The 14,925-nt window shown below is 34.4% G+C and overlaps 1 protein-coding gene across 5 annotated transcripts in view; it reads right to left on the bottom strand.

Annotated features, from left to right (window-relative positions):
* The window catches only part of MCTP2 (multiple C2 and transmembrane domain containing 2), a 285,321-nt gene that overhangs the window by 136,636 nt on the left and 133,760 nt on the right, over nt 1-14,925 (bottom strand). For 4 of the 5 annotated variants that reach the window (XM_078151162.1, XM_020964224.2, XM_020964238.2 and 1 more), the window contains 3 exons: nt 13,257-13,421; nt 10,641-10,771; nt 97-283 (listed from right to left, as the gene is read on the bottom strand). In XM_078151162.1, the coding sequence (XP_078007288.1) occupies nt 97-283; nt 10,641-10,771; nt 13,257-13,421 (483 nt within the window). Of the gene's footprint in view, nt 1-96; nt 284-10,640; nt 10,772-13,256; nt 13,422-14,925 lie in introns of those variants that run through there. The other variant, XM_020964252.2, reaches the window with a different exon arrangement.

The raw sequence follows: 14,925 nt of genomic DNA, 5'->3' as shown, positions 1-14,925 counted from the left end.
ACAATTACACTATGGACAAAGATTCCTTTTTAATCATAAAAATGATGTTTGTTTTAACTTTAAAATAAAAGTGACATGTCACTCCAGAACACTCACATATCGTTGGGAAATCTGCTTTCTTTCACTGGGGTCTGCCAAGGGGCAGACACAGAGATCAGAGACAGAGACACCTGAACAGGGTGTAAGTGTGATCAGCATAAGCAGTGAGCCAAGACGGTTCTCCAGCGGCAGCTCTAAACAATTGTCTTGCTTGAGCGGGAGGGCTGCAATATCCACTTTACACCTATAACATTTTCGTGAATCAAAAAGAAAGGGGAGAGGGGTGATTAACTCATGCTTCCTTTAGAACATTCAAAAGCAACTGATTTTTATTTTAAAATCACACTGTGCTGCATAGGCCAGTCTCTTTCAGAAACCTCACAAAGTCTGGGTTCCAATTTATTGCTCCATTTCCCTGAAGGGTAGTGAAGGTTGCAGGTGTTCCCCAGGCTCGTAATACACATTGCTGGTCTGACACACTTTAAAATTAAGAAGGGGAAGAGGTAGAACAAGGAAGACAGAGGAAAGAAATAAGGGGCTAGCAAATGGGGAGAAATAAGGAGGGCTTAATCTTTGCAAATACACACACACACACACACATATATGTATATATGTATGTATGTATGTATGTATGTATGTATGTATATAAAACCTGGATGAAGCCAATTGGACAAATGTAACGAGTTTCAAAGGTTGGGCATGATTAATCCGAGCTCCTCTCCAGGCTTAGTCTTTTACAAGTAAATAGAACAAAGGATAACAGTTTTAAAAAGAGAACAAGAGAAATACAAAGAGATGGCTAATGGAGAAACCATTTTCTGCCAGATTAATGCCAACTGGCAAGTTTTTATTTAAAGAAAACTTGTTAAGATGTTTCTTAATAGGCAAAAATTCCACAGGGTTCCCCCAGGTGGGTTTCTTCTGGATAAATGGGGCATGAAGTGCTGTTGATTGATCCCATTTCAGTTGTACTGCTGGCAGAGTTTGTACCCATCTGCTATAAATTGCATGTTTTCTGCCTCTTAACAGCCAATTTTCTGAGAATGTTGAAAACCTCAAACACATTTAAATACAGAAGCAAACACACAGAAAAGAGACTGAGGTGTTAAACCATTTATGTGCTTTGCCTCTGAAAACACTCCAGGTTGGCCTGGACCCCACTTGATTTGTTTACATACGGTGCTACTACTGCGAGGGTTAAGCCTTAAGAAAATGTTAGGTAGTACCTGGTACCTTAATGTGTAGATTTTTTTCTGTGCTCTGTTCTCTCCATAGTTGCTAATGAAAATGAATATTAAAGGTTTCAGAGCAGTATCATGTACAAGCATAAATCATCATTGGTCAGATGGTTTGATGACTTATTTTCCTTTATCATCTATCTTCATATGTATACAGATAATGTTAAATATAGAGATATAGGTAATATACAAGTATATTTAAAGAATGTAAAATTTTCCGTCAAGAGCACAGTTGTGTAAATTTGCAGTTTAGTCATTTCTGAGAGAAAACATTCAAACTTCTTTTCCTCAAAAAGAAAAATTATTATTTTAGCTTATCCCAACTTCTGCATGCATATACAGATTTATATTCCTGTACATTCCCTTTTAAGAAATCAACTTCTTGTTTAACAAATGAGACTGGGCATTGGGAGTGAGAAAAAACAGAGGTTTCTGAAATGATGTATCTATCAATCAACAAGCATTTATTAAGCACTATACAGCAGGCACTGAGTTAGACGAGAAAGATACAAAGACAAAAATATACAGTGGTATTCTTAACAGCAACAAGTATTAGATTTCTAAGGTTAAATTTGCTATTTTGGAAACCACTAACAGTTAATCAGAATCAATGCTGTTGATTAAAGTGAGTGGTCAAGCTGGAATTACAAACTGATTTTTTTTAAATATGACTTTCAAGAGATGAGATTGAATTTTGAGAAGGAACAAATGTAACCCGATGAATGTCTATTCAGTCATTCATTCATTGATTCATACATTCGACAACATTTATTAAGAGCCTATCTGCCTGGCACTATTAGGTCCTGGAAGTGTGAAGATACACAGCAAAGCAGCCCTCGCCCTAAAGAAGTTTATGTTCTCTGTACGCTATATCTCTATCCATCCATCTATCTATCTATCTATCTATCTATCTATCTATCTAATCTATCTATCTATCTATCTATCCATCTATCTATCTATCCATCTATCTATCTGTCTATGGTCAGGCATTTATTAAGCACCTACTATATGTCAAGTACTGTGCTAAATGCTAAAGATACAAAGAAAGGCAAAGGACCATTCCTGCTTTCAAGGAACTCAGTTTAATATGTGAGACAACATGCAAACAATTATGCACAAACAAGATTCATATGGAGTAAAATGGAAATACTCAAAACAAGGAAGGTGCTAGCATTAAAGGGAATAAGGAAAGTCTTCTTGTAAAGGATGGGATTTTAGTTGGTACTTTAAGGAAGCCAAAGCAGCCGAGGGCAGAGATGAGGAGGGAGAGAATTCCAGGTATGAGGGACAGCCAGTGAAATTTCTTGCAGTCTGGAGGTGGAATCTCTTTGAATATTGCATAGTTATCTAAATGCATGGGGATACTGGGCTCTCTCTCAACATATATAGTTATAACTGTCTACATAGTTACAAGCATCTATATAAGACTTTATATATAATATATACATTTATATATAATATATATTTATATCTGATTTTATATACATGTATATATATATCTATATGTGACAATATTATATAACTATATATGGTGATATATATAAAATTATCTATGTATACATGCAAATATGTATATGTATGTTCATGTATATATTACACATATATTTACACATGTATACACACATACATGTGTTGTATAATGTTACTTCTGAAGAGAAGAATGTTAGTAACTAGGGTAGGAGAGACAAATCAATATAGGCTTCCTGAAGGAGATATCATTTGAACCAAATTTACAAGGAAGTTATGGATTCTTGGAAATAAAGAGTGAGTGTGTTCCAGGCATGGGTACTAGCCTAGGCAAAGGCACAGAGAAGGGAGAAGGATTGTTGTGTATTATGAACATCAGATATACTATTTGGATTGAATGTAGAATCTGGGAAAGATAATTAATTGCAAGAAGTCTGAAAAGGTAGTCTTGGGCCAGATTATAAAAGGCTCTCAATTGTTCAGCTGAGGAGTTTGTATTTGATCTTAGAATCAAGAGGGAACACTAGAACTTTTTATACAGAGACTTTGAAAGCTGTATGAAGAATTAATCAGAGAAGGAAGAGACTGAATGTTGGATGTCCAATTAAAAGGCCATTGCCATGATTTAGGTGAGAGGTGATGAGGACCTGAACTAAAGTATGTGAATGTAGAGAAGGGAACGAGAGAGATATTTTCTGGTGATGGAACCAATGAGATTTGGCAACTTACTTGGTTGTTTCAGAATGTAATTCCAATATAGATAGTTCCAAAATGTTTTAAGTAGTGCCATGACTGTCAAAAGTATATAACTCCCTAGGGTTGATAAGCTGTTTGGTTATATATGACTCTTCATAATCCTGTGGACCACAGCATACCAATACTATCTATGGTGTCTTCTTGGCAAGCATACTGGAGTGGTTTGTCTTTTCCCTCTCCAGTGGATTAAGGTAAACAGAGATTAAGTGATTTGCCCAGGGTTACACAGCTAGTAAATGTCTGAGGCCCATATTTGAACTCAGGTCTTCCTGACTCCAGGTCCATCCATTGAACCACCTAGCTGCCTCCAGGGTCTAGTTACCATCCGGTAATCAGAAAGATGAAGAGGCTCAAGATCAAACGACGTAGGGATCAGCTGAAGGAATAAGGAATGTTTATCATGTATGAGAAAACATTTAGATGGGATACAATCACTGTCTTCAAGTATTTCAAGGGCTGCCATATGAAAGACAGATTAGACTTATATGCATGACTCCTGAGAACAGAACTAAGAGTAATGGTCTGATGTAAAGAAAAAAAATCTTAACAATTAGAGCTCTCCAAAAGTGGAATAGTCTGCAATGATATGTAGTGAGTTCTCTGTCACTAGAAGCTTTTTCAAATAAAAGCTAGGTATGTATACAGATGAAATTCTTTTTTAGGTATATACTATTAGAATAGAAGGCCTCTGAGGCCCCTTCTAACTCAGATTTTGTGACACTGTAACGACACACACACACACACACACACACACACACACATAATTGAATATAGGAGCTTTGCTATATTGGGTTATAAAAATCGATTTCATTATTGTATTGGCTCCTAGTGCATCAATGCAGAGTCTATTGGAGTAGATTCGTGACAACACAAAACATTGTGCCCTTACCATCAATACAATTTTGCCCAATAAATAAAGTGTATTACTCAGACCTTGACATGCATTTGTACAGATGACCTAGAGTTTATTCATCGGTCTGTATATTTTGGATATACAGAAATGCAAGAGTTGGGCCGAGAGGTGAAGGGGAAGAGAAGACCAGATTGAATTGGTTTGGGAAATTGCAAAAGTCCCTTAATGACTTCTAGGAAATAAATATTTGAATATAAATTATATATTGCTTTTCAGATATTCCCTATTAAACAGACCTTTTGATTTTTTTCATTCCACTATGAAATTTTATCGGCTTTATGCTTTACCTTGTTTATTAAGATAATGTAATTGAAGACTTAAGCCTTTACTTTATGGTGAAATAAAAGAAAATATCTGTAAATTTTAAATATGATTGTGAAAAATAATTCTTTGACAGAGGCAAGGCTGAAGTTTCGGATACTAATAACATGGGGACACTGGTGTGTCCATTTTTATTTGAGCAGTGAATTTTTCTACTACACTGAATGAAATGGCCAAATGGACTTGTTTTTACACCAGGTAGGCATAATTTAGGCAAACATCTCTTTTGCATATGCAATATAACTCATGAAAAGTAATTATTAGTTAAGTCCATTAGATGAAAAGTCATTCTAACAGTAAAGCTTATGAAAAAACTTTAAGCATTGCTTCACCAAAAATGTAAAACCTTAATGTGGCTCAATAAACATACATTAAGCATATACTCTGTGCCAAGCTACATCCTGGGGATATGATGGAAAAAATTGAAGTAGTCCTGACTTCAAGGTCTACCTTCTGTTGGTTTGGCTAGGTTAGTTGAACCTAGCTAGGTATAATTTTTTAATTTTTTAAAAACATATCTTTCTTTAAAAAAGAAACACTTCTGTTCCTCACCTCCCCCAATCCAAGTTTTCGTTCCTCTTATAGGAAAGAAGGGGAAGAGAAGAAAAAAAAATGTGTTTCTTAATCAAATAATCTCATAACTGATATAAGTACAAATTTGCTATCCCTAACTATCATTTTTGATACTCTTCCATGAACAAACTTTTTTCTCCCTACTCCTAGCTATCTTCCATTTAGGCTGGCCTTCCTAGGACAATTATTTTGAGTGATCCACAGTGCACATGACCTCAAGGGATATCAACTGATACATCCAGTAGATAAACCTTCCCATGCTCATAATCTTCCCAGTCAACCTGATCATGAATTATTCCAGTTTACTTATATATCTTAAGAATTCACAGAAGAATTGGAACTCATTGGACAAATTAGGGGAGGGGGAACAAGAATGAATTCAACCCAGAACATTGCAGTCATCTTCATGAGAATCAGCAAGATGTTAATTTACCAGAGGGTGAAGGATGCCCAAGGCAGGGCACCAACTAGGCACTCTGAAGCACTAACCAAAGTAAAAGACTACAATAACTGGTGATTTGTTGATACTTTATAACCTATTCTTGCTTGGGGGGAGAGATGCTAGATACTGTAATGTTTATCAGACTCTTGATATGAAATTCAAAGAAAATCTTGCCTTTCTTTTCAAAATAATATCTTGATTTGTTGTCATTTTAATTTATTGTAGGTTGACTTTTGTAATGAGAATCTGATATTTCTGTATTCTATGACTGATTAAATTATTTTTTCCATGTTCATTTATTACGATATATTGGTTTCTGCTATACCATCCTGCTTCCTTTTCCTAGATGTCTAGTTAGGTTTAAAGCAGTTTTCATGCCTTACTATTAATATAGAGAATATATTAATACTTATGGATTTGTAATACATATGAACATGAAATGTGAGAAGCTGGCCACTTAAATCAGAAGGACTTCTAATAAAGAACAGTGGGTTAAAACCTAAAAAATATATTTAAGCTGAGAAAACTTAATGAAAGTCATTTTCCAATTAAAAGCATTTGGGGAAAAAGTCCTTTTGCCTTTCCCTTTTTCTAGCACTAGTCCTGATTCTGATATGAATGAAAACACTTCTTACACTGCATTTTTTAACAAGTGCCAAGCATAATGCCTAGCACATAGTAAATGCTTAATAAACACTTTTTGATTCAACTAGTTTAGGGATTCTTAACCTGGAGTCTATGGAACCTAAAGGATTATGTGTTTAGTTTTTATGGGATACTTGAATTAGTAAATGTTTGTTTCCTTCCTTAATTTAAATATATACTTTTACTCTTGATGCATCATTGTAAGATTCCAAACTCAGTGGGAAATTGTCATAAAATACTGGACTGTTGTAGCCCATATAAGTATGTTAGATTTACTTAGCAAGTAAATAAATAAATAAGTAAATAAATAAACTGAGTAATGTTCATATACATTCTGCACTTTTTCATTAAGATAGTTCAAAAATAGGGTGATATGAAGCAAAATGCAGTGGATTAGAGGCAATAAACTTAATCTCCAAATCCAACTTTGACTAATTTTCCATATGACTTTGGGTAAGTCATTTTACTACTCTAGGTTGTCTATTAAAGCTGGAATAAGTGATCTCTAAATGTTTCATCCAATTCTACAATTTTACAAATCTATTAACATGACAAAGACAGCAGGGTCCTAAATATAAATATTTTCTGTATCTAGTGAGCATTTAAGATGCCCACTTCAGCCCATTTGCAGTTCACATGCTGATACAGCATTGCTACTGCCCTCCCATTCTCTGCTCTCCATTAATTCTACTGCATTTTAATGCTTTAATTCCATGCATAATTTTACTATATCAGTCAGCCAAACCTGCTCAAGTTTTACTTGTCATGATAGCTTTTAACCTTTTTCATTACCATAATTCTATGTTTTATATTGCAGACTGGTCAGCTTTTAACTTAAATGCAGGAGACAAAAAACAGTGCAATAGTTTTAAAAGCTGTAAATCTCAAGGGCTAAGGGAGAAAAAAAAACAGGAGGAAAACTATGAATGTGTCAAGTCTGGCTGTAAAATCAGATCAACGACACTGGGTCCAATTTGTCTGTCCAAAGGAACTCTCCTACCCAGATTCCCTACCAGCTCTGAGCCACTAACAAACCCCTCCAGTGAAGTAAACTGCCAGAATGTCATATCAACTTTATGTGACAAAGTCTGGAACTGAGTAGTGTCTAAGAAAGAGCTGCTGAAAGGGGTCTGTGTATTATCATTCAAGCATTTTCCGGATCAAATTAATCTAGAAATTCTGTAATGATTTCTGTTATCTCTATGAAACTATTTAATTTTGAAAAAAAAAATAACAGTATAAAGTATAATGCTAGTCTGAACTGGCGATGCCTTCTAAAATATGGAACAAAAAGTGTCATTCTATATCCAGACTATTATCCCTTGATTTGAAAATTCAAACATGTCCAACTAAAGTTTCCGTCATAGCCACCACTAACTCATGCCTCACAAAAGGAAGGAAGTTGCCTCAACTCTGACCTATTTATTGACTCTTCCTTTTATAATTTCTATTATCCCTTCAAGGATTCTAAATAGAAGCAAAAGTTCACTGGTGATCTATGTTCATAAACTGAAGGAACTTTCCATAGTGCCTCAGATTCAAGGTTACTCAAACTTTTTATAGTGAGGGTCCATATATAATCTTTTGCAATTACTCATGAGAAGTAGAAGGGATGGTGCTAATTAAGAGAGGCAGTATAGTCCAGTAGAAAGAGGGCTTGATTTGGAATCAACCACAACAGCAACAACTGCCTTCCAGAGATCAGAATTGTTAAAAATCTCGTGGGTTGGAATGGTAAAGTATCAGTGAGGGTTTATAAAAAATGTTTTTCTATTCTTTGGTCTAAGCAGGCTTTTAAAATTCAGAGAATATCAAAGTCAGAGGAGAGGCATAAAATAAAGCTGAATAAAAGTACAGTATAAGCATATTAATTGAAAATGTAAAAGTATTGTGATTATTTGCACCAAGAATACAAAGGCTGAGGAAAATAATTATAGAACTATGTATCTGTTGGTTAGCAGTTATCAATATTTAGGTTATGGCATGAAGAAAACAGCTTAAAATGAAGTAAAAAGGATGAAATACTTATTAAAGGAAGTGAATCCAGGTATCAAAAATGTGGTTGTTTGTTTTAAATAAAAGTAGGTATCTAGAGCAGTCCAACAGAAGAAAACAAAAATTAGCAAGCCTGAGAGAAGATGCACAACCATTTTCACTATTGAATTTTTGGTATGGAAAATTTCCCCAGAAAGAACACATCTTGATTTAAATAAGTAGCTACCAAATTTTCTACTTCCCCAAAAGGCCATTTCTTATTGATCTTTTACATTTCTTAGGAGACATCTGAACCATCTTGTATCAAACTATCAAACTATTACTGCAAAGAACATTCATTCATCAGATCCTTTTCCCCAGAGTCAGAAAATAATACGCCTAAAATTTTCTCTCTGTTAACCTTATATTTTCTCTCTCTCCCTCTCTCTCTCTCTCTCTCTCTCTCTCTCTCTCTCTCTCTCTCTCTCTCTTCTCTCTCTCTCTCTCTCTCTCTGTCTCCCCTCTGTTCCCCCCATGAATAAGTTGTTTTTAATGACAAAAAAGCAGCAAGTCCACACTGCAAAGAATCTAGAAAATCAGAATTATTTGCACAATCCTAACAAACTGATCGCTTTGAAGTGCAAAAAGAAAAAGAAAAGAAAAGAAGAAAAAAAGAAAAAGAATAAACAGAAATCAGTTGAGAGTGGGATTTGGCCCCACCTGAAAGTTCAGTGGTGATCTGTGCACTTTGACCAGCTCCCGAGAGAGAACTTTGTTATCTCTTGTACCCCAGGAGAGGAAAAAGGAAAAGGATGCAAAAAATATCCTTTAAAGCCCATGGAGAGGAAGGCCAGACTGATCACTAGTGCAGGTATATTTCTAAGTTACAAACAGGAAATATCTATAATAATAAATGCATGCCTAAATGACAAAACTTGAAGCGAAAAGGCATATCTTGAAATACATAATTCTACATGGAGAAGCAAATTTGGGTGGAAAATCATGTCCTATCATGTAAAGGAAATGGAACCTCACAATGATATCTGAAACATAAGAACATTTCAGTGTATGTATATATATTATATATATTATATATATATGATAGAAATCTACTCATTTATCACCAATAGTGTTCTGATGAAATTTTACACACTTAGAGATATCTGACCAACATCTTCACAGCACAGGATAGAGAGGTCTGTTACAAAGACCATTAGTGTTGCCAGTGTCTAGGTTTCTCAGCTGTGTGTGATTCAAACATGTCTACAGACTTTCTGAGATGTCTGTGGGTAATATTGTTCAGTTAGATATGCAGTAAAAAATTGAAACGTGGGAGGTGGAAACGGAGGGAACTGCCAAGAAAATGAGATAAAGTTTATGTTGTCCCTATAAGTGAAAAAAGGATACTATTCACCATATGAACAGTACCAGTAAAACTTATATTAAAACTAGCTAATGACATGGGTTATTTCCCTCCCATCATTCATGAGTGAGCCCCAGCTAGGCCCAGCAGTAAAACAAAAACAGTGAAACAATAATAATACCATTAGGATGTATATAGATTTCTAGGAGCCCCAAGAGCAAGCTTGCCAAGGCTATGAAAGTCATCAAAAAGTTTTAGGAAAATATAACCCTACAGATTGAAATGCTCTCCTCTTTACCAAGACCCCACCTATGCCAGAGTCAAAAAAGGCAAGATTCCATAGAGGACAAAGGTCAAGTTTTTGTAAACACGTTGTTTTCACAGAGGTCTAATCGCTAAAGTAAATAGAATAAGGGAAGCAGTGAAAAAAAAAGTACAAATGTAAATTAGGTCTCCATGGTTTCTTTTTACACTGTCATTGAAAAGTTTTACTGACTGAGAGAACCGTTTTCTTCTATGGAAAATTATATTTGTTTTAGAAAAGTCTACTGATTATTCCTTTCCTTTTGTATTAAACAGTATCAAAAGTAAATACATTGTTTTATATACCCCCTTCATCCTTAATACCAACATCCCCACCCCCCACCTCCCCTCCCCAACCAAATATGCTGTGTCCTCTTAAATATAACAAAATGACCATTAAAATAAAATGCAAAGAGGCTGCCTGAGCACTTACTTTCTGGCAGAGAAGCCAGAGTCAGCGGTTTACTTTGTTATCACCACCTGGGTTGTCAAGCAAAGCACATCTCACACCCAACAAATTTGTAAAACCATATTTCAGCTACAAACTACATGCAAACATACATCTTTCGTGTCACTTTTGGCATTATTTAGACATTTAAGACTTACGTCCCCAAACGTTCCTCGTGCTTTTTGTAATCCTTTCCCCACACCTCTATGTCCAATATGCCCATCCTGTCAGAGAAGTAGTGAAAATCAAACTGTTCCCTCCACTGAGGATTTGCACTCTTACACAGTGTCTAGAAAACATGCAGTTATAGTATTTATTTTCTTAAAACTTTATTTATCTCTATAGTATTCATACATCAATTTTATCAATTAAATATACACTCTATGAGAGCAAATGGCAATGTTTGTTACATGCAAAAATTTTTGATAAAATTAAAAATAACACATTAAAGAGTATTAAAGGATTTCTCTAATAAAAAAAAACCGTCGACTTAGATGCTTTCTGGGGCTATTAATGGAACTAATTATTTTCAAAAGGAGAAAGAATATTATTCATTATCATATGTATATTATATATAAATACATTGTGATTGTTGTTAACAACACATAGCTAATGCCAATACACTTTTATACAGACTATGGAATAAGAATGTTAGAACATAGAATAGATAAATTTAACAAATTAGGGATGATATTATTGTTCTGATAATCAGACATTAAAATATTATGATTCATTGCCATGGTCTATCAGTAAGCACTCTAAACAGAGTACAGTTATTTTTTTTAAAAAATGCAAAGAAAACAGTCTTCTGAAAAGATTTTGCAGCTATCTAGCATCTGCTAGACACATTAAAGCATGTGAAAATATTGTCTGTCACCGGAAACCCAGGATATATACATGGTCAGTGATTTTTCAATTGAAGTTACTGAATAGTTAACAGGATAGCCAGAGATCAGAATGGGAAGAAAATTCTTACAATCTGCTGCCACAGGGCATGTTGTAACAGGTCAGTTGCCAGTTTCTGGACAGTAAGAGGCTAAACTAAGGCCTGATTGTGAGCTCTAGCATTTTAAAAATAAAGGAAATCTGACAAGTAATAAAGACAGCTTAAAAACTACTTTTAAATCAGTAAGCATTTATGTTCAATCCCCTATTTTAATTAAGCTATGTATATACATTTTGATTCATTAGAAGCATTTTCATTTTATGCATTTAGACTACGAATTGAGCTTGTAAGAGTGATAAAGGGAAACACTAGCCATCAGCTTATACAGAGCTCAGCAGACCAGCAGTAGGACCCAGTATTTCACTCTCAAACTATATTGTGTATTATCCTTGAAGAGCTAAACACTCAGCAACTCTGAGCCTCAGCTGCAGCCAACATCACTTAAAATAATTTCAGTCGTTTTTTCACATTAGAGTTGATACATCAAATCACAAAATTTCAGAAATAGAAAAAACTACTAAACCACAAATTAAGTGCTGAATTCCCCAGAGGGAGAAAGCACAAGATATTTAACTAATACTACACTTCACCTTAGTCAAAAGGGCTAAATGAGGTTAGTGATGAATCATTTTCCTATAAATTCTTTCCATGACCCACTTGGGACTTGACTCAATGAATCTTAATCCAGAGGATAGACTAAATTTGGTTGCACTAGCTGGATTTGTCAGAATCTATACTTGCAAATGAAAGTGGGGAAAGGAGGAAATTATGTGAATAATTGCATTATTTAAATATTTTAGTAAACACCTTTACTCAACTATTTGGCTCTTTCTAGCAAAGGAAGGAATGATTTTTCTAAACTCCATGGCTTCAATTCTATACCATATTTTGTAGATGTGGAAATTATTAAATAGTTGGTATTGTTCTAAAAATGACACAGTAGGGGAAATACTATTGCTACAGGTCCATAAATGCTTCCCTGAATCTATTTGGAATTTACATGTTTACATTCTACAACTTTTATATGATATATAATACATGGAATAGATTAATTATTCAAAATAATGCCAATGACATATGTATATATATATATAAGTTTTTATATTTTTATGATAAAAATAAAATGAGTATTTGATGGTAAATATAAGTTGAGAAATTTAGCAAGGAAGCTAAAATGCATTTCTTTTTAACTTCTCCAAAAATATTTGAGTCAATCAAGAGTAAAATAGCAATGAACAGTAGTATAGTTGGGAAAAAATAGATCACTAACTATTTTTGATTCCCATGCAGACAAGGCAAAGAGATCAAAGAATACAGATTTTTAACAAAAAATATATATGGCGTGATATGTAATCATTTCAATAAAAATGCAATGTACTATGTTAGTGACTCTTTTTTTCCTCTACACCCATGAAAATACTTTGGAATCTTTCTGGAGGTTATGATGATGAGACTTGTCATTAAAAAATAAACTGAAGACTTACAGGAAAAAAAGTACCAGAATCTCCATGTAATAGAATGAATATATGTATTTACATAGACACACATAATATCACTGGCTTTATTTCAAAATAATTAATCTATAAAATAACATTATTTGTTGTGACTATTTCATAAAATGAACAAGCCTTCACATTTCTTGAATGATATGGAAAAATATATTTTGAAATGTATGTAGTCACTACAGTTATTTTTAAACATACAAAAGCAATTGTTTTTATTATAGCAGAACCTGAGAGAAAGGTAAGGATTGGGCAAGAAAAGAAGCAGAGGGTCACCCTAATACCCTTAAAGGTACTTATTTTCAAATAAAATTGATGAGACTTACCTTACTTTTATATTTCTGATCTCCTAGTTTTAATTGGACAAATATCTCTGCTAGGCTTCCTCCAGAGATATTCTTCCCCTCCAATAAAGTAATACTAATAATCCCATTCCAGAGTTGGTTTTTCTTCATGGATTCTGAAAGTCTCAGGTTGCGTATCAAGGAAGACTAAAAAGAAAAGAAAAATATATGAATTAGCTACCAAAATCTCTCGATAATCCTATAGATCTGATTTCAGAATTTGACTTTGAAACTTTGTAGCCTCATTTAAAGATATTAATAGCAAGCAACAAAATTTTAAGATAGCATTTTCTATAATGAATTCTAACGGTGAGAGACATTGTGTCATAGTGGTAAAAGAGCTGACCCTAAAGCCAGGAAGATGTGGGTTCAGGCCAACTGGTGAGCTGGTAAATGTTTAACTACTGGCACACCAGAAAAAAAAGTACATATGATATACTTTTACGTTTAATTTGCCTTATTAATATTTTATCCATCATGTTCTTAAGTCTATGTGTATATATGTAGACAATCAACAAAACAAATACATTAAGCTTGATTTGTAGTATTTGCTGATTTCTGAGATGTAAATGCTCTCGCTGAAAATTTAACAATCAGCTCTTAAGAGTAGTAGGAGCTGGCACCAACCAGCACACTCCTGGCTCAAGGCTACCTCTGACTAACAGTGTCACCTATGACTAGTCATTGAATCTTTAAATCCTTTAGGCAACTTTCTAAGACTATGAGTTGCAGAGAATATGGCCTCACTATTATGCATTAGGGGATAGAGTTCTCTTACTTGGGAGTTCCCTGTGTCAATTAACTCATAGGTGGAATCTCCATCCTTAGCCATATTTTAATTTGTGACCAGAGTCAAGCACAGGTTTACCTGGTTTTGAACTGGGACTGATCACTTATCACAGCAGCTAACCCTTGCCTTTAACCATTTTAGTACTAAGAAGAGAGGGAAGGAATGATTATGAAGAGTGGAATAAATATTAAGCATAGTTTATCAAAAAAAAATTCAGGTAATTTGAGTTAATGACTTTGAATTTTGCTTTCACATTTGAATTTGTCACTTTAACTTAAGTTCCTTATGCTGCCACTGAAATGATCACCTTTTAAGAATGCATTCTCAATAGCAGCTAGAGCTAACAATGCCCAAATCAATAAATGATGGCATTTTTGGGGGGGAGACAAAGTCTCTCTTCTCTCACCCAAGCTAGAAATCTAGCATCCATCCTTAGTCTGGTGGTCTCTTGATCCTCAGAGGCTCACTCACCAGAATGGTACCAGACTTGTTTTATCTATATCTATCTATCTATCTATCTATCTATCTATCTATCTATCTATCTATCTATCTATCTATCTATCTGTCAGATTGACTAGCACTACCACAGCTCAGAACCCTCAAACTCAAGTAGTCCACTAGTATAGCAAGGAATATAGGCATATGCCACCTAGCAGTGGCCTTCTTAGTGTCAGACAAATACCACAACATGAAAGAGGTGGCAATAAATGCTAAGGATAACTAAGATGCACACAAATGTCTGTCTAAATGTCTGTATTATTAGGTTACATGGAGACATCTGAATGATATTCATTTCAAAATTCAAAAAATAAAACCCCAGATTCTTTAGAAAATTTAGATCTTTTTTTAAAATTTTTTTTT

This window comes from Phascolarctos cinereus, unplaced genomic scaffold (assembly GCF_003287225.1).
Source record: "Phascolarctos cinereus isolate Bilbo 61053 unplaced genomic scaffold, phaCin_HiC Scaffold_3;HRSCAF=262, whole genome shotgun sequence".
Classification (NCBI taxonomy): domain Eukaryota; kingdom Metazoa; phylum Chordata; class Mammalia; order Diprotodontia; family Phascolarctidae; genus Phascolarctos; species Phascolarctos cinereus.
Note: the sequence above shows the minus strand (reverse complement) of the source record. Positions and strands in the feature narration are given on the sequence as shown.